The sequence below is a fragment of the Octopus sinensis genome, linkage group LG1 (assembly GCF_006345805.1).
Source record: "Octopus sinensis linkage group LG1, ASM634580v1, whole genome shotgun sequence".
Taxonomy (NCBI): domain Eukaryota; kingdom Metazoa; phylum Mollusca; class Cephalopoda; order Octopoda; family Octopodidae; genus Octopus; species Octopus sinensis.
Window position 1 is genome coordinate 89,574,402 of NC_042997.1, and position 20,731 is coordinate 89,595,132.

General features: G+C 37.2%; 1 protein-coding gene and 1 non-coding gene across 11 annotated transcripts in view; both read right to left on the reverse strand.

Moving 5' to 3' along the window:
- LOC115217291 (leucine-rich repeat-containing protein 43-like) overlaps window positions 1-20,731 on the reverse strand; it is a 79,711-nt gene that overhangs the window by 20,583 nt on the left and 38,397 nt on the right. For all 10 annotated transcript variants that reach the window (XM_036502695.1, XM_036502701.1, XM_036502697.1 and 7 more), the window contains 3 exons: window positions 6,803-6,923; window positions 1,893-2,010; window positions 42-118 (listed from right to left, as the gene is read on the reverse strand). In XM_036502695.1, coding sequence (XP_036358588.1) covers window positions 42-118; window positions 1,893-2,010; window positions 6,803-6,923 — 316 coding nt within the window. The remainder of the gene's footprint in view (window positions 1-41; window positions 119-1,892; window positions 2,011-6,802; window positions 6,924-20,731) is intronic.
- On the reverse strand, window positions 15,018-15,137 carry LOC115220701. Its single transcript, XR_003882591.1, has one exon. It is a non-coding gene; the product is annotated as a small nucleolar RNA SNORA64/SNORA10 family (small nucleolar RNA).

The following is a 20,731-nucleotide window of genomic DNA, read 5'->3' on the forward strand; positions in this document are numbered from 1 at the left end:
GACAGAGTGCCAGTTTATTTGTGCTAAGCAAGCAAACTCACCTTCATTTCTTGAGGCATTGGGATTCCACTGATGGAAGGAACGTTCATAATTATCACTGCTACATTTTCTATATGATCTACAAAAGAAAAAATATTACTAAAAATATCCCTATAGGCACAGGCATGGCTGTGTGGTAAGAAGCTTGCTTCTCAACCACATGGCTCCAGGTTCAGTCCTACTATGTGGCACCTTGGGTAAGTGTCTTTTACTATAGCCTCAGGCTGGCCAAAGCCTTGTGAGTGGATTTGTTAGACAGAAACTGAAAGAAGCCTGTTGTGTATGTGTGTATATATATATATATATATATATATATATATATATATATGTAATACAAAGGAAGAAAATGGAGAATGTATACACAGAATAATCAATATATTTTATTATAATAGTTAATTCATGTTGCCTATGCATATTTCGGTTTATTACTTAAATCCATATTTATGCATTTAAACTGCATTATGAACTTGAAAAAGCAAAACCCTTCATCAGGATATAGGCAAAATTTAAAATTGAAATTAAAATTCTTCAGACCAAGCTTAAATTCTAATAGTAATAATACACAAAACAAGATTCACAATAATGATATTAACAGGGAAATAAACAAATATAAAGATAAAATAATTAAAGATAACACATAACATAAGAGAACAATAGAGTAACAAGCTTAGAAAATAAATACTGGAGTTGAGTACTTTAACTAAAAACATTCAAAACAATGCCCTGACATGGCTGCAGTCCAATGACTAAAACAAGTAATAGATACAAGAACTAAAGTGTTATCAAAATACCATCATATAGGGAAAAAAAATTTATCTATACCAGTGAGTCTCAGATGGTATACTGATGTGCTGCAAAGAGCGTCTAAGTGTGTAGTTGAATTTTAAATATAAAATATAACTAGCATTCTGTCAGTTTATCTGATCAATAGAACAGCTTGCTTGTGAAATTAACATGCATGTGGCTGAGCACTCCACAGACACAATGTACCCTTAATTTGGTTCTCAGGGAGATTCAGCATGACACGGAATGTAACAAGGCTGGCCCTTGAAATACAGGTACTACTCATTTTTGCCAGGTGAGTAGGCTGGAGCAATGTGAAATAAAGCATCTTGCTTAAGTACACAATGCATTGCCAGGAATTGAAATCATGCCCTTATGATTGTGAGCTGAATACCCTGACCACTAAGCCATGCGCCTTCATAAAATATATAATATAAGACTCAAGAAAATCTATAGTAATGGTTTGTTAACATGTTATTCATAATCTTGTTATATTTAAGTATAATTAATAAAATAAAATAAGCAATAGATTTCTAGCTATTTTCATTTTTCGAAATTTTTTACTTTAACCTGCTAATGGTGAAGTTAAATATCATTGTTATTCTAGTAATGAAACTAAAACTAAAAAAAAAAGTATCAAAAAATATATTGATATATAACCTACTTTTCACATTTAAGGGTAATAAAACAATAAGCGGATAAATCTGATTTCCACAGTAAAAAGGTTAAAAACCTAGATTTTTAAAAAACTTTCTCTGCAAAGTGCATTAGTAATTTTTACCTTTCCATGGGAAGTGAAGGAAGTGAATCAATAGTTTTTAAGTTTTCATGGGAAGTGTACAAGTAATTTATAACCTACCATGGAAAGTGTATTAATGATATTTTAATCCACCAAGGTAGGTGTACCAGTCATTTTAAATTTTCAATGTGATGTACACCAATATATATATATTTTTTATTTCTAGTGTATCAAAAATTCAAAATGTTTGAGAAACACTGATTTAAAACACATCATGGTATCATGAAATTATTTTAAAATTGAAATTTGTGGAAAGCATACAAAAACTCACCTTTGTACATTTGGAGATCCTTAAAATGAAATCTTTCATCAGCTCTGATTGTAATATAATCCAAAACCACCAGGAGGGGTAAACTGGCAATGACAAAGCCACGATATCCTGTAACAAGCTTTAAAAAATTACAGAAATTTAGAATTCACAACACTTTGAGATGTGAGTACATTTCATTCTATTTGAAAATTTCATTAATTCTAGACAAAGGTGGGGCAAGCTTGCAGAGTTGTCATTATGCAGGACAAAATGCTAAGCAATATTTCTTCTGAGTTCAAATTCCACCGAGATCAACTTTGTCTTTCAAACTTTTGGGGCTGATAAAATAGAATACCCTTTGGGCACTGGGGTCAATGTATTGACTAGCCCTGTCCCACAAAATTTCAAGCTTTGTGCTTATAGTAGAAAGGATTATTTCTGGACAAAACATTTAACACTATAATCCCACAGAGATATAACCAATATAGTTTACGGCTACTTACCTACACATCAATTACTAATGTTAGAATGTATTCTAGGCTGTACAAATCTCAGCAGTCAATGTATCTCCAAATCTCCATAGAAAGACACAACAGACACAAAGATCCTCTCTCCTACTAAACCTCTTTTTCTATAATATAAACAACTAGAATAGAGTAGGGTATGGTGAGCTCAGTGTACTCTAAAACCTACTTGCAGTTACCAAGATAAACAACAGTAAGATATGGGTGTAGTTATAAAATAGACAAACATTTAAAGTGTAGTACTACTTGACTACTAGCTTAGAATTCATAAGTTCAAATCTATTGCAAATGTTTAACTGGTGTCCAATAAAAAAAGAAAAAAGCAAGAGAGGAGGTAACTGAAAGAGAGAGAGAGGGAAGGAGAAGAGGGAGTGTCTATCTTGCACCAGTATCCAATAGGGAGGTAGAGAGAGAGAGAGTTTGTGTGTGCATGTGTGTGTGTATTATACAGTGTGAGAGAGAGAAGAGAGAGAGAGAGAGAGAGAGAGAGAGAGAGAGAGAGAGATGTAGGTATGGCTGTGTGGTAAGGAGTTTGCTTCCCAACCACATGGTTTTAGGTTCAGTCCCACTGAGTAGAACCTTGGGCAAATGTCTTCTTCTATAGCCTTAAGCTGACCAAAGCCTTGTGAGTAGATTTGATAGACAGAAACTGAAAGAAGTCCATCGTGGTGCTATTAAGTTAGACATGGCTTGGGCCTGTGCTGGCCGAAACCTATCTAAGTTAAGTTATTACAGTTCTATATTTAAGAGATGAGGAATTATGTACATTATTTACATTATTTAAGTCCTGGGGTCAATTTGTTCAACTAAAGGTGGTGCTCCAGTATGGCCACAACCAAATGACTGAAACAAGTAAAAGAATACATACATTCATACATACATATGTTTCCTCATATACAGGCAAAGCCATTGCCAGAAAGAATCACTGAAATGAGTCATTATTGATGCAATGTGAGGCCCTTGTATAACTCTTGAGGCTGGCCAAAGATTTGAACACTCTATTGCATAATGTACAGCTGTGCTGGCTGGCAGAAGGAACAGGTGCCATAGTATAAACTCTTTTGACATGCCTTTTCAATCCTCCAACTGAAAGGCACACCTTTCCGCAGGTTGCACATGTTCTGTTGTGAACAATAGCCATATTACAATTTACCATGGGTCGACTCCTGTGAGTTCTCTGATGGCTGACCAGGCCCACACAACTCAAGCATCTCCTCCATCAATGACACTCACAAAAAGCAACACTAACTCATTTTCCACAAGTTCATTCCTGCTAAGCCTTCTCTTAATCTTTCCATGCTTCATTTTCTCTCTTTCAAATCTCAAAAAAACCACTGTGCTCCATCTTGCTTGCTCCATTCTCTGTATAAAAATATACAGAGTAGCAATTCCTTCTTTATTTAGTATTTCTTGTTTTTTTTTAATTTTTAAATTTGTTGTTTTTGTTGTTATTAGGATTTGTGGTTGAAAACAAAGGTGCGAAGAAATCAATCAACCATTTCAAAGTTGGAATCAACGGAAGAGCAAGTGCTCCACTCTCTTGTTCCATCCATCTCAGTCATATGCCTCCCTCCCCCAATCAACAACTGAAACTCCTGTCTGTGTCAGAGCAATTCTGAGGCAGTCCTTGAACCTCATTTTGGGTTTATGTGCTGGTCTCCTACCATCTTCCAGCTCACCATACAAAAGGTGTTTGGGAAGTCTTTCATAATTTATTCTTACTAGATGCTCACCCCACCTCAAATGACTTTGCAGAATCATTGATTCTACACTTCTACTACCACTTCTCTCAAGTACCTCCACATCACTGATGGCCATATATTTATATATACATACATATATGTACGTATGTATACATATATATTTTCTTTGGTGAATTACCTATTGGAGCACTCAGGACACATGTCTATTAGTTTGGGTTACCTTGACCTAAACTCTTCATATCTTCTGTATACATACACACACACACACACACACACACACAAACATATATATTTACATGTGTGTGTCTTTGTGTCTGTGATTGTCCCCCACCACCGCTAGCCAACTGGTGTTGGTGTGTTTACATCCCTGTAACTTAGTGGTCTGGCAAAAGAAACTGATCAAATAAGAAACAGGCTTAAAAAAAAACAAGAAAAGAAGTGCAGAGATCAATTCATTTGACAAAAATTCTTCAAGGTGGTGCAGTAGCATGGCCACAGTCTAATGACTGAAATAAGTAAACAGTAAAAGAAAAAAGATGTGTGTGTATGTATGTATGCATTTAATGATATTACAGAGGCATAATTGCTACTGATAAATAGTTGTTAGAATTCATTATGTGTATGCTAAAACAGGTGAGTACAGGGTGTAATATAAATTACTGAATGACAAGTAAGCAAGAGGTATGTATTCAACTTCATTAGCTAAGATCTGGAGTCAAGCACTCAGCTCTGAATTCATTGCTTCTTATAGCAGAACAGTGTAAGGCAATGAAGTTGATTACATGATTCATTCCCTGAGTATTCAATAACATATATATATAATTTAAAAATAGGATAAAATCTTTATAAGAATTTATCAAGTAGTTAACGTGAAAAACCTCATAAGAGAAAAGTCCACCAATTTTTTCTCTTAAATATATTTATTTATATTACATAGAGGGCATTACTAAACAGAAATGCCACATGCTAGGAGGGACTTTTAAAGTCAAAACTACCAAAATAAATGAACACATCGTACCAAGTGCGAGGGAATGTAACTCTCGAAGCAAGCCACTGTTTTTAAGTGGCTTGCTCTCAGAATTACATTCCTTCGCACTCAGTATGATGTGTTTATTTATTTTGGTAGTTTTGACTTTAGAAGTCCCTCTTAGTGTGTGGCATTTATGTATAATAATACCCTTTATATAATATATATATATGTGTGTGTGTGTGTGTGTGTGTGTGTGTGTGTTTGTATGTATATATATACATATATATGTATAAACAAGTTAATAATAATCATGATGATAATGATGATGATGATATGTGGCCTGTAGCAAACAAGCTGATGTAGACCAGAAACACACCCAACAGTGGCTACGGAGCTCTGGGCTAAAGACAGAGAGTGAAGGCTTTATCTTGGCTGCCCAAGATCAGTGCATATTGATTCAGAACTATCAAGCCAATGTGATGAAAAATGGTGTAGACCCAAGGTGCTGATACAGCAATGATGGGATAAAAACAGTGGACCACCTAATCTCTGGATGTAAGGTTTTAGCACCTGTAGAGTACAAATCAAGACACGACAGGATTGGTCAATAATTTCACTGGATAATGTATTTGCATTATAAAATGAAAACTGCTGACAAATGGTACAAGCATCATCATGAGGGAAAAAATGTAACTATTCTTTGGGACTTCCCAGAATGTACAGACAGGACCATCAAAGCAAATTAACCAGATATTGTGAAAGACCAAAACAATAGAGTCTGTTTATTGATTGACATGAACATACCTTGTGACCATAATATCTAAGTAAAAAAATTTGATAAGCTCAGAAAATATAAAGATTTGCTCATCAAAATCAAAAAGATGTGGCGTCTCAAGACGGTTACAATACTAGTGATTGTAGGAGTTGGAATAATCAAAAATTGAACTGGAAATTATTTAAGAATGATCCTTGGCTTACCATCCATGCAGAAAGTACAAAATATTGTCTTAAGTGGTACATTACACATATTGAGAAAAGCATTGTCACTGAATTTTCTTTCCTTTTTTCCTCCTTTATATTGTTTTATTTTTATTTTTCCCCTTTTCTCTCTGTCTTCCTCTTTTTCTCGATCACATGACTTTGTAAATGAACAATCAGGTGTGTTTATTTTAATGGCCTACCAATGTATACAGTACATTTCTGTGCAATTAGGTATCAGAAAGACACTCGGCAAGAAATGGAAACATAATTGAAAGAAGATGCTAATGAAAATACTAGTAATAATAAAAATAATCATAATAATTATAATAATCTTTTCTACTAATAATTCTGCCAGCTTGCCACCTTACTATAATAATAATTATAATTCTTTCTACTAAAGGCACAAGGCTTGAAATTTGTGGGGAGGGGACTAGTTGATTGCATTGACCCCAGTGTTTCACTAGTACTTAATTTATTGACCCTAAAAGGATGAAAGGCAAAGTCCACCTCAGTGGAATTTGAACTCAGAACATAGCAATGGGCAAAATGCTGCAAAGCATCTCATCCAGTGTGCTAACAATTCTGCCAGCTTGCCGCCTTACTATAATAATGATGATGACAATGACGATGATGATGACAATGATGATATTTGATGATATACTGATGTTAGTTTAATTAAATAAAAATTGGTGAAGTTCCAGTTCAAAACTGTTGTCAAGTAAGAAATTAGAAAGATATTGAAAAGAACCTTACTGAAAGTGGGTTGCCAACAAGAACCAAACTCTGAAGTTTGGGTAAATAACTGCATGCTTTAACTACTTGTCTCAGATCACATAGATCGTTATGAAGCAAATCCAAAGACAATAATTGCGGCCTGCAAGAATAGAGATATTAATTTTGATTAGGTGTTTCATAGTAGCCATCATATAAACATAATAGGTAAATGTTTTGTGATATAAATCAACTAGCCTTGTTTTGTGTTTCATTGTAGACAATTTTTAGACATGTGCAGCAAATCACAGAAGTTTGATCACAAAAACTCTTGTGAGAGAGAGAGGACAGAAAAATGTGTTGAGGTGTAAACTTTCACCTTCAAATTGTTAGCATAGTAATATCAACATATTTATAGATGTATACATTTGTGTACTTGTGTGATCATATATATATTTATTTAGTAGATACAACTCCTAACACACACACACATACACACACATACATACACACATTCATTATAGGTCTGTTTTTCCATGCTAGCATATGTTGGACAGGAACCTGTTTTAGGAAAGATTTCACAACTGGATGCTTTTCTGATTGCCAGCCTTTACTTGTTTTCTTCAAGTAAGGGATTTTTAATTCCACAGGTCTTCAAAAGCATAGAATAGCTGGTTGCAATGTCAACAAGAAATGTCAACATCAGTACTGCTTCCCCAAAAGTGACAAGCAAAACATCAGTATTGATGCATATTTGCATACACACAAAGGCATATACACATTAATAACAAATTGAAAGAAAAGAAAATCAACATCTGAACAGTGGATAAATAATCTACACTAAGGCTGAATGCATTACACTGTCATATGGTTAGATGAAGGGAGGGATGAAAAGCAAAAGAAAAAGAGGGAGAGCGAAGTGTTAACAATGTGTGGTAGGGGAAATGTAATAGTTATTACGTGATTAAAAAGTTAGTTGAAAGGAGAGATATAGAGTGAGTTAGAAATAGAATGTTTAGCAGAGAAGTGATGTTCTGGTGATGAGGTTAAAGAAATGTGGAGAAAGAGAATGGAGGGTGGTTATATTGAGAGTGAGAGGTAGATAAAGTGAGAAGTGATGTTATGTCAGCTGATGCATTATGCTATCATGTAGTTAGTGGAAGTGAGAGATGAAGAGAAAGAGACACAGAGAAGGACATAATAAGGACATAAAGAAGAGAATGACATAGTTAAAAAGTTTGTTGAAGTTAGAGAGTGAGAGAGATAAAGTGTTTAGCAGAGGGAAATTCTAAACAGCATATATCATTGTGATTGACAAGAAAATAATATTCAGATATTCAATTTTCTATATCTTCTATCTGTCAGTCTACTTATTTACCTATCCACATTGACAAAGACATCAATGGGTGGGTGGTGGAAAGAAGTCTTATATTAGCTATAATAATAAACTTATCATAGATAGAAAGATAGATTTTTTTATGAAAGTGAAATAACTAAGCAAAATAGCTGAGGATATTATTAATTTTTTTATAATTTTTTAATCAGACCTTATATTGTTAGATTAGATAGATTCATTGACAGCAACAAAAGTAGATATAAACAAACAGCTGAACTGAACTGAAATGAAATGGGAATAATTTAGTTGACTGAGTTTTGTCACTGAAAATGATAGAGATGATGGTGGTGGTGGTGGTGGTGATGATGATGATGAGGGTAGTGAACGTGACAGTGGTGATGGGATAGTGAAAGTGTTTTTCTTTATTAAACTAAATTTTTTATATCATCTGTCACTTAACGCACACATGTAAGTGCAACTATTCATCGGCTGCTCACTTGGAAGTTGATATTTGTTTATAAAATATGAATGACAGATGATGTAAACTAACAAGAGAATGAATGAGATGGCATAGGCAATGATATAAAGAGAACAATCAAGGGGCAGCAGCATGTAGAAGGGAAAATATGAATCAAAGAGTGTAGAGTAAGTATTTACAATAGATAAGAAAATGTGTTCAAAATAGAATAGAAAATGAAAATGAGAAAGAACATAAAAATAACTGTAAACATATAGTTGAAAGTTACAACATTGGTGCCATGAATATTTTCTGTAATCATTGTGAAGCTCTTAGATTTATGAATAAATGTTTGAACTTTTGAGAGAATGGGTAAGTCATGTTCCCTCAATCACAGCCTTATCCAGAACTGAAAGGTTTTTTTTAAATGAAAATAACGCAGAGTATATGGTTTCAAATGAAACACTAATTTTTATGGTTCTATATAAACTTACAACAACCTTAAATATTTCATATTTACCATGGAATTTTCCTGGATACTACTAGCTTTTATTAATGGAATATATGTTACCTTTCTAAATTCTAAGGTTTCGTGTGGAGGAAAATCAGAATTTATTAAAACAGTTATTTAAATCACAAATGATTCTGCCAATGTAATTGATGAGAGATTGATGTAAAACTACTCCTGTACTATCTGTAATTTTGTATTACACTCTTATCAACCACAAGGTAAAGTGTAAGTTTTAATTTAAATTCTAGTTGAATAAATGTTGATTTTTGTTAGTATGAATCTGTGGGTTTTAGAAAGGCAAGCTAACTTTTATTAACAAGTGTGTACACATGTATCTATGTATACCTACATACACGCATACATGCATACATATAGATATACATACATACATATATGGCTGTGTGGTAAGAAGCTTGCTTCCCAACCACATGGTTCTGGGTTCAGTCCCACTAAGTGGCTCTTTGGGCAAGTGTCTTCTGTTATAGCCTCAGGCCAACAAAAGCCTTTTGAGTGGATTTGGTAGATGGAAACTGAACGAATTTATAATGAATGGGATAAAGAGAGTCTGCAAGAGGGACCAGCCATCCAAGTTGACAATTCTCTGATAGTTAAAGCAATTAGAAGCATGAAGACAGGGAAAGCCCCAGGCCCATCAGAAATTACTGCAGAGATGCTCAAAATATCTGGCAGTGTCGGCTATAACCTAGTCACCCGTATAGTTAACCAGGTGATACACGAAGGAGTCATACCCAATGACTGGTGTAGCAGCATACTAGTCAACTGCTACAAAGGTAAAGGAGACGCCCTAGATACAAATAATTACAGAGGTATCAAGCTGTTGGATCAAGTAATGAAGGTTACAGAGAGGGTCATAGCCCAACTGATTAGGGAGAGAGTCAGCTTGGATGAGATGCTGTTTGGTTTCATGCCAGGGAAAAGCACCACTGATGCCATATTTCTGGTGAGACAGCTGCAGGAGAAATACCTAGCCAAAGATAAGCCCCTGTACCTGGCTTCCGTTGACATGGAGAAAGCCTTTGACAGGGTCCCCCGATCCCTTATCTGGTGGTCAATGAGGAAACTAGGGATAGATGAATGGTACAGGGATGCCGTAAGTAAGGTTAGGGTTGGCAACATGTACACAGAAGAATTCAAAGTAGAGGTTGGGGTCCACCAGGGTTCAGTACTCAGCCCCCTCCTATTTATCATAGTCCTCCAGGCAATTACGGAGGAATTCAAGACAGGTTGCCCCTGGGAGCTCCTATATGCTGACGACCTTGCTCTAATTGCTGAGTCACTATCAGAACTGGAGGAGAAGTTCCAGATGTGGAAAGAGGGTCTAGAATCGAGGGGCCTTAGAGTCAACCTAGCTAAAACCAAAGTACTAATAAGTAGGAAGGTAGACAATCCACAAATGTCTTCAGGAAGATGGCCCTCCTCGATCTGTAGAAAAGGTGTAGGTAGAAACTCTATAAGATGTACCCAGTGTAAGCTATGGACACATAAGAGGTGCAGCAATGTCAAAGGAAGGCTAACTGGGAAGATAGTTTTTGTATGTGGCAGATGCTCGGGAGCATTAACCTCTGAAAATCTGCAGAAAACAACTTCCGTCACTTTCCAGGGGAAAAAACTAGAAGTAGTTGATAGCTTCCGTTATCTTGGTGACCAAGTCAGTAGTGGGGGTGGGTGTGCTGAAAGTGTAACGGCTAGAGTAAGAATAGCCTGGGCAAAGTTTAGGGAGCTCTTACCTCTGCTGGTGACTAAAGGCCTCTCGCTCAGAGCAAAAGGCAGACTGTATGATGCATGTGTACGAACAGCCATGCTACATGGCAGTGAAACATGGGCCGTGACTGCTGAGGACATGCATAAGCTCGCGAGAAATGAAGCCAGTATGCTCTGATGGATGTGTAATGTCAGTGTGCATGCTTGACAGAGCGTTAGTACCCTGAGAGTAATGTTGGACTTAAGGAGCATCAGTTGTGGTGTGCAAGAGAGACGATTGCGCTGGTATGGTCATGTGGCGAGAATGGATGAAGATTGGTGTGTGAAAAAGTGTCAATCCCTAGCAGTGGAGGGAACCCGTGGAAGAGGTAGACCCAGGAAAACTTGGGACGAGGTGGTGAAGCACGACCTTCGAACTTTAGGTCTCACTGAGGAAATGACCTGCGACTGAGACCTTTGGAAATATGCTGTGCATGAAAAGACCAGGTAGGACAAGGGAGTCCAGCCCACTTATGCATGCCTTTCCTCCCTTGGACACACAAAGACCTGTTGAGGCAAGGAAAGTCGATATCGAACCTCATCCAACGACAGGCACCTATGCCTACCCACCTTTGCTTGCGAAGACCTGTTGGGGCAAGTGAAATCGAAATCGAAATCGGAATCGAAATTGAACCAATCCTATGACTGGCACCTGGCAGATGCCAGGACCCCTGGACTGGAGATACGTAAAAAGCACTATCCGAATCGTGGCCGAAGCCAGTGCCGCCTCGACTGGCTTCCGTGCAGGTGGCACGTAAAATGCACCAATCCAACCGTGGCCGGTGCCAGCCTCGCCTGGCTCCAGTGCAGGTGGCACGTAAAAAGCACCCACTACACTCACGGAGTGGTTGGCGTTAGGAAGGGCATCCAGCTGTAGAAACATTGCCAGATAAGACCGGAGCCTGGGGCAGCTTTCTGGCTTCCCAGATCCCCGGTCGACCTGTCCAACCCATGCTACCATGGAGAACGGACGTTAAACGATGATGATGATGATGATGATGTATATATATATATGTATTTGTGTGTCTGTGTTTGTCCCTCCACCATCGCTTGACAACTAATGTTGGTGTGGTTACATCCCTGTAAATTAGCGGTTTAGCAAAAGCAACCAATAAAATAAGTACTACAAAGAATAAGTCCTGAGGTTGATAGAATAAATACTTACAAATAATAAGTTCTGGGGTTGATTTGTTTCACTAAGGGCAGTACTCCAGCATGGCTGCAGTCAAATGACTGAAACAAGTAAAAGAATAAAAGAATGCAAATATATGTAAATAAAGTCTTTTGTTTTCTTTTATTCTTTTATAAGTTTCAGTCATATGGCTCTAGTCACAATGGAGCAACATGTGTGGGGGTGTGTAAGTAAGTATTTGAATGTACACACCCATGTGTATGAGTGTCACATAGCAACATATGCCACATAACAACAGTGTTTCTCTCTTTGTTCAATGCCAAGTCAACCATTTAGAAGGCTTATGTCTCTTAAAAATGTTATATAAAATGTGCATTATACTGACAAACAACAAAACGGCGTGTTGAAAGAGGAAACTTATTTGAACTATTGGTTTTGACACACCCAACCATCACTATTTTTAAAATCTTTTCTAATACCAACCTGCCTGAGGCAACTTCTGGTTATACTCAATATCTCATTTTAAACTGCTCATACTGAAAATGTGAGCCCTTTCATTATAATTTTATGTCTGATAGTTTTTATTTGTTACTTACAGAAGCCCTTCACACCCTCTGCAATATAGACTATCAATGAATTTTCATCTTTGTTCTCAAATCTGAGTGATCTTTTCTGCTTCTCTTCAGTTAGATCCCTGCTTGTTTTAGCTTTGCCTTTCGGATTTGCTGCACCATGTCATATGTTTTCCTCAAAGAAGGCATTCTTTTCTCAGATCCTGTTAGTTTCAAATTGTCATCGATGCTTCTGTAACTTTACTTTTTTCTAGGTGGGGGTGTTGACCCTATGAAAACCAAGTTTTTCTCTGGGAATAGGTGGTCCATATTAGTCTGGCCTTTACCCTTTGATCTGTTCAGCATAGGAGGCCATACTAAAAGCTTACACACTTCTGGCATAGCTCTCAGGGTCACTAAGGTACACAAGCCACTGCCCTGCATTGGATTTTCTGGTGAGGTTTTTGTTATGCTTTATTCCAAAAACTAATTGAATAAGAAGCTAATCATTGCACTAAGGTCTCTTCAATTTACAGATTATTTTCAAAATTAATGGAAACATACAGGTAATGTATTTCATTAGAAATATAATGACAAAATGGTTAATGCTTCAGTCAAAGGAGGAAAATCAGTGCCTATGACATTTTCCAGCTACAGTGTAACTGGTAAGAAGGGATGGAGATATTGCCAAATTCTAACCCTCACCTAAATGCTAACAGGACAAACTCTGTCAATGTCCCCCTTACACCAGTGGTGATGTTAAATCTTCATTATATATCATACTAAATTACTTAAGCCATTTCACTCCAAATGGAGCAGAGGCCATTGATATCTTTTCTCCACTGTTCTCAACTCTCTAAGTTGCCCCCCCCCCCACCAAGGAATCTCTCATATCATGTTAGTTTTGAATTGTTACTGATGTTTCTGTAACTCTTGCTTTTTTTTTTTAGGTAGGGCTGGTGGGCCTCAGCAAGCCTATTCTTACCTCTGAGAATTTTGTCAATATGATATTTTGATACATATAATTAATATATTATCTCAGTTAGAAAATACTATTTATTTCATACTTAACTGATCTGCAATATTCTCAGAGCTTTTTGTAGGAGCAATAATCAGGCTGGCCACCATATTTATAAATATGTATATATATAAGTCAGTAAATGGTGGGGTTGTGTTAACCGCATGTGGAGAAATGATAGGAGAGGAAAAAATAATTAGGCAGAATGCTAAATTGAAAGTAAATTTTAATAAAAATGGGTGTATGAAAAATTAAAAAAGAAAAAAGAAATCAAACAGGCTTTCATTGCAAGGCAAATTATCAAGATTTGGAAGGGGAAAAAAATCTGCATAAAGGAAGGCTTGTTTGTCCGACATAATTGTGTTGGATAACTTCTACCCCATTTCCTGTTTTGACACACACTCACCCAACCTTTTCAAACTAAACACTACACTTAAACACATGCATCCTAATCCTCTTAAGAAGTTTTTCCAAGGACTAATATTGAACTCTAAAAGCATAAAGACACTACAATGTATTGGTATATTTATTTATTAATTTTTGTATATGTGTATTATTATTTTTTTGAAAAAAACATTGTAAATTTCTTTTCTCCCCTTCCGCAATTTAAAAAAAATTTTTCCCCTTCCAAATCTTGATAATTTGCCCTACAATGAAAGCCTGTTTGATTTCTTTTTTCTTTTTTACTTTTTCATACACCCATTTTTATTAAATTTTTCCTCTCCTATATATATATATATATATATATATATATATATATACATACAGAACCATGCTAATAGCTTTTGAATGAAAATAGCCCAATAGCACATCTAGACATTTCTTTCAGAAAATGAAGGGTAATAATTCCCTGATTTTTTCCTAATCCTTCAATCCCACTGCTTCTATCCATCTCTCCTCCTTCCATGTGACTCGTGCCTGGCCAGCCATGATCTTTCTTTCTTGGCTTGACCACTGACCGCCAACACTTCTTATGTCCATCTCCTATTTTCCTGCCTTTAGGCATTTACTTCATACATGCCAGCCCAATTTGATTTGTTCTCAGTCGAATGACACCTGTTATTTCTTGTTGTTTGTATTCAGAATTGTGTACCATGTTCTCCATTTTTTGTCTTTGTTGTCATACACATTCATTAGCTTTCTTACAAAGGGGTCTAATGCTCTTAGCTTAGACTTTGGTGGGGAGCAACCAGATCAAACCATCTCAAGTGTAACTGCCCAAAATGGTCGTGACATGTAGCACTTGACTGAGGAAAGAAAGCCACGAATGACCTATCATTTTTGCCTGTCCTTCTCATTGTTGCTTCTCTTGTCCACCTTTGTATTGTCTATCTGTCTGAATGTTTTTATTGTCCTGTATTGCATTTCTGTTCCATTTATATATATATATATATATATATATATATATATATATACATACACATACACATTCATTCAGTATATATTTAACAGAAAACCATAATAATATTGTGACGTATATTTGCCATTTAAATATGGCTAACCCCTAAGGGTGGATGCTACTGTAGTTTGTAGCCTCAGGAGGACACCTCCTCCAGCTGGCTATAGACACACTAGGGCACAGAAAGTGTGTCTATAGCCAGCTGGAGGGGGTGTCATCCTGGGGCTACAAACTACAATAGCATCCACCCTTAGGGGTTAGCCATATTTAAATAGCAAATATACGTCACAATGTGTTGTAGCTACTGTTTATAACTCGCTCTGAGATTTATTATTGATCATAATAATATTATAACATTTATTGACATAATGAATTATTTAGCCACATGAATGCCATTTTGACAGATAAGTTCAAAAACCCTATTAGCCATGGAATCTTTCAATTTCTTAATAGTAGCAGGTTGGGCTGCCTCTGCTGCAGCTTTGATGGTCGCCTATAAGACATCTTTTGGCATAAATTGGCATCCATCGGCATAAACATTTTGTTTAATGAGGGACCAAAGGTTTGCAATAGGGTTGAGATACAGAGATGCTGGCGGCCACACCATCAACCTTTCAGCTTGTACACCATAAGGCCCTAGTAATCAGGTTATTCAGGAAGGCACCATCCCCAATGACTGGTGTAGTAGTATTATAGTTAGCTGCTACAACGGCAAATGTGATGCCTTAGATAGAACAGCTACAGAGGTATTAAATTGCTCGACCAAGTCATGAAAGTTACTGAGAGGGTTATAGCTCAATTGATTAGAAATAGAAGTAAACTAAATGAGACACAGTTTGGTTTTGTATCTGAGAAGAGTACCACAGATGCCATCTTCCTAAAATACTTGGTCAAAAGTAAGCTGTTGTACTTAGCCTTTGCCAATTTGGAGAAAGCTTTTGACGGAGTTTTGCGCTCTGTTATACAGTGGTCTCTAAGGAAGTTAGGAGTAGAGGAGTGGCTTGTTAGAGCTGTACAAGCCATGTATAGAGATGACATCAGTAAGGTGAGAGTCGGCCATGAAAAGTGAAGAATTTAGCATACAGGTATGGGGTTCACCAGGGCTCAGTTCTCAGCCCAATCTTATTCATTAAGTTTCTCCAGGCCATAGCAGAGGAATTCAAAACTGGGTGCCCATGGAAACTACTATATGCTGATGACCTTGCTCTTATTGCAGAATCTTTAACAGAAATGGAGAGGAAATTCCAGGTATGGAAACAAAACCTGAAATCAAAGAGCCTTAAAGTTAACCTAGCTAAGACCAAAGTTGTTATTAGCAAGAAAGATGAAACTCACTTTCTGTTAGGTAAATGGCCCTGCTCAGTATGTCAGAAAGGAGCTGGAAGAAATTCCATTCGCTGCACACAGTGTAAACTATGAACACATGAATGGTAGACTATATGTTTCTTGTGTGCGAATGGCTATACTCCAAGGTAGTGAGACATACATAGACTGGAGTGAAATGAATGTAGTATGCACTGTTAGATGTGCAACATCAGTGCACATGTACAGCAAAGTGTAAATATATTGAGAGAAAAGTTGGGCATAAGAGGAATCAAATGTGGCATGCAAGAGAGAAGACTATGTTGGTTTGGACACGTGAGGTATATAAATGAGGACAGCTGCATAAAGAAGTGCTTATCACTGAAAGTGGATGGTACCTGCAGAAGATGGAAACCTAGGAAGACATGGGATGAAGTGGTAAGGACTGATCTCAGGATGTTGGGCCACATGGAGGAAATGACAATGGACCAAGATATTTGGTGATTTGAAGTTCCTCAGAAGACCCACTCACATCAATGAAACTGAGTTTTAGATGCGCTGAGTGTTTCCCCACACTTAACAAGAGAACTTCTCACACACTCTACCACAACAAACTACGTCTCTACATCTCTTCTCTTCCTTGCATTTCTGCTTCATGCACTATGCTTACCTCCCACTCCCCAATCTTGTCCTCTTGGCCCTGTGCCACTGTATTATTGATCTCCACTGGACCCCGACCTGAGTGTTTCACCTGCATGTAACAAGAAAACTTTTCACTCCCACTACTCCAACAAACCAATCTACATTTTGTCTCTTCCTCACACTTGCTCCTTTATACACTATGCCTAACTCTCTCTCCCCAATTCTGTCCTCGTGGCCTTGTATCATTGCTATCCGGTAGCCCCTCACCCCCAACTCTATATATACCCGGTTTTCACCACTCGCTTTTTAATCCACACCCTTTAATCACATTCCCTTCACAATATGTCGCCACTTAAATTATGGTATTCAAACCATAAGGGTATACCCTGGCACTTGCTACCATCTATGTCTCTCTCTCTCTTCCTTTACTCAGCCAACCCATTTATATTCTGATCCCTGTACCTTGTGAGTATGCCTGGCATTTTGCCACAATCTCTATTCTGCTGTCTCCCACACTCTCTCTCCTTCTCCTGCACTTCCTTCAGGTTGGGTAACCATGTATTTCCTTTGTGGTAGTGCATGTATTTCTGTCTTCATTCCTGATCTCTCTCTGTCTCTGGCCAGGTAACCTTGTACTTCCTCTACAGCAAGACACCTGTTTCTGTCTCTTTGTCTCACTGTAACCTTTCATCATCCACCAGAAGATCACCTCCTCCAATGCTGCCTCCCCACTTGCAAGTTTTTTTTTTTTTTTTGTCTTGCAAGTACTTGGTGATCCTGTCAGTGCCAGTGCCACTTAAAAGCACCCAGTCCGCACTGTAAAGTGGTTGGTGTTTGCAAGGGCATCCAGCTGTAAAAACCTTGCCAAAACTGACCTCACCTGTGCTTGTGCCACGTAAAAAGCACTAAGTACACTCTGCTGAGTGGTTGGTGTTAGGAAGGGCATCCAGCTGAAAAAATCCTGCCAAAATAGTCACAGAAGGCTCTGGTGAAACCATCCTACCCATGATAGCATAGAAGGCGGATGTTAAACGATGATGATGATATATACATACCTACATACACACACACACACAAACACACATGTGTATGTATGTATGCATGCATGCATATATGTATGTATGTGTGTATAAATATATATATATATATATGCAGCCGTGATGGATACTTAATACTATACATTTCAGATAATATATATATGCATGGAACATTAGGAAATTGTCTTCCACTGTAGCTCTATATCACTATATATAGATATATATATGGTGATATAGAGCTACAGTGGAAGACAATTTCAGAATGTTCCATACAGTGGGACTGAACCCAAAACCATGTGGTTGTGAAGCAAACTTCTTACCACAAAGCCATATCTGTGATATATACATAAACACACACACACATATATACACACAATGTTCCTCCTGTTCAATGCCAAATCAACCTTTTAGTTAACATGTGTCCCTTAAAAATCAATCTGTCAAATAAAATGCCCTGTAGACAAACGTACTAACAAAGAACAAAACAGCTTGCAGAAAAGTGGGAAAATATTGAATAATTGATTATTCTAACAAATGAAATCTCTTCCAGCACACCCAAACTTAATTACTTTTAGCCCATCTAAGACTAATTCTGATACCATGATATGAAGTATCATGTCACATTGTTTTTTCAATATGTTTCAAGCTAGATTAGACTACTGCTATGTCTGGCAAACAAGTATCCATCACTGAAGATGATCTAATAATAGGACAGTAATGAGTTCTCTCCCTACTTGTAAAATATATTGAGGGTGAAGTGCACTGAACAGTCAGCAGGTGGAAGCATCCTCCTGGGGTTAAAATAGCAGTATCATCTGTTCTTAAAGAACACCCACTTTTAAGTGGTGATAAACATTATGTCTCAGTGTAAATACTGCTTCCATCTCTAACAGAGATCTTCTTAATGAATTAGTTTGCTAGTTGCAAGACCAGTGACTGTAACAATGTTTTTTTTTATATGTTTGTGAGGTGGGCTAGATTACTGCTATGTCTAGTACACAAGTATATATCACTGAGGATGATTTAATATGATTAAAATTATGTGATATGGTGGTCTCTGAGCTAGGGTAGTAAGGAGTTTGCTCACCGTTTACAATATATATTGAGTACAAAGTGCACTGAATAGCCAACTGGAGGGAGCATCTCCTAGGGTTAAAATAGCAGTATCATCTGTTCTTAAAGAACATCCATGTTTGTGCTTGAATCTAAGATCATGTGCTGAAACTAAAGTGACTGTAAAATAAATGTTTGTCTTTATGTGTTTCTGAAAGGCTAACTTATGCCTTCCATACTGCAATCATTATATATACTACACACACACACACACACACACACTTATATATATATAAATATATGAGGGTTTACATAGTTTTCATGTACCAAATTTTACCCAAACGGTGTTAGTTAACTTGAAGCTTTAGTAGAATACACTTACCCTAGTACCACTGAAGTGGGATCAAATCTGAAATGAAGTGACTGCCGATAAAATTTCTTCAGCCCACAGCCATGTATGTGCTATATCATCATCATCATCAGCTGTATGTGTAGATATATTTTTATTTTGGAAGGATTACACTGCCCTTAGCAAACACACACACATGTTAGAGATCTCTTCAGTTTTATTGTTAACTAATCAATTAATCAATTAATTATTGATAAGTTTGCCCTAAATTTTTCTTCATGCTTCTGTGATCTTTTCAGTCATTTCAATGGTTTTTCCAGCCTGCAATTGATATTCTTTATTTTTTATGGTTGTTATATTGTCAAGTGGCATGCATATATTGCTAAATATGTGTGTGTATGTGTGCATGTATGGAGTATGTGTGTGTATGCATGTTTTGTTTAGATTATCTCCACTTTTATGATTTTTTCATTTGTCAGTGCCAACATAAATGTGTGGGTGTGTAACTTTATATGTATGTGTATATGTCAGGTCACTTTCGAGTAACCTGTTGCATGGTCGGGTTGTCGGCGACTAAACTGGCAACTCCACCAAGCTTGCTTGATGAGGAGGGTGTTTATTGAACACCCTGCGGGATGAAAAACAAAGCCCGTCAAAGGGCGGAGGAACTCTTGAGAGTCAACAACCATCCAATAAATGTCTTAAGGCTGTTTCATGTGTGGGGACATAGAAATAATCGGATTGAATACCCGATCATGTTGTTAAACCATTGGGTGTGAAGGACTCCTAGCCTTTGTTAGGGCATCCGTCTAGGAGAAGGCAACTCAGGTAACTGGGATAACTCCGACATAAAACCTGCGGCTCAGTGGTTACCGATAATGTTGACTTGTTCTTCTTTTTGGATTATGGCTGCTGTTGCTTAGTGAGTGGGATTGACTCAGTGCACAGCCTTTCCTCACTATAAAGAAAATCTTTTTGTACAGGCATTGCACGATAACAACATTGATTAAGCTTCGTGCAATAACCATACTCAATAACGAGGGGGCAGCCACCATGTGTATGTACATATGGTTTATGGGTATATGTCTTTGTGGTTTGTGGATATGTTTATGGTTTGTGAATGATTCTGATTCATGTGTGTATACACATGAATCAAAATTCATGTGTATGGTAGCTGAATTTAGTTGTCTTAAATCTTATTTTATCCTTACTTTTCGGTGTTACTTTGGTGGTAGTGGTGCTATTTTGTTCATCCCTTTTATTGAAGGTATGTGGTGGTTCCAGTATACCTACCACTTCTGTAACACATCTTCTGTTTGATCTTCTAGAAGTGTGGAAAGAATGACACCAAGCATGGCTGTGTGGTTAAGAAGCTCATTTTGCAACTGTGTGGTTTCAGGTTCAGTCCTACTGTGTAGCACCT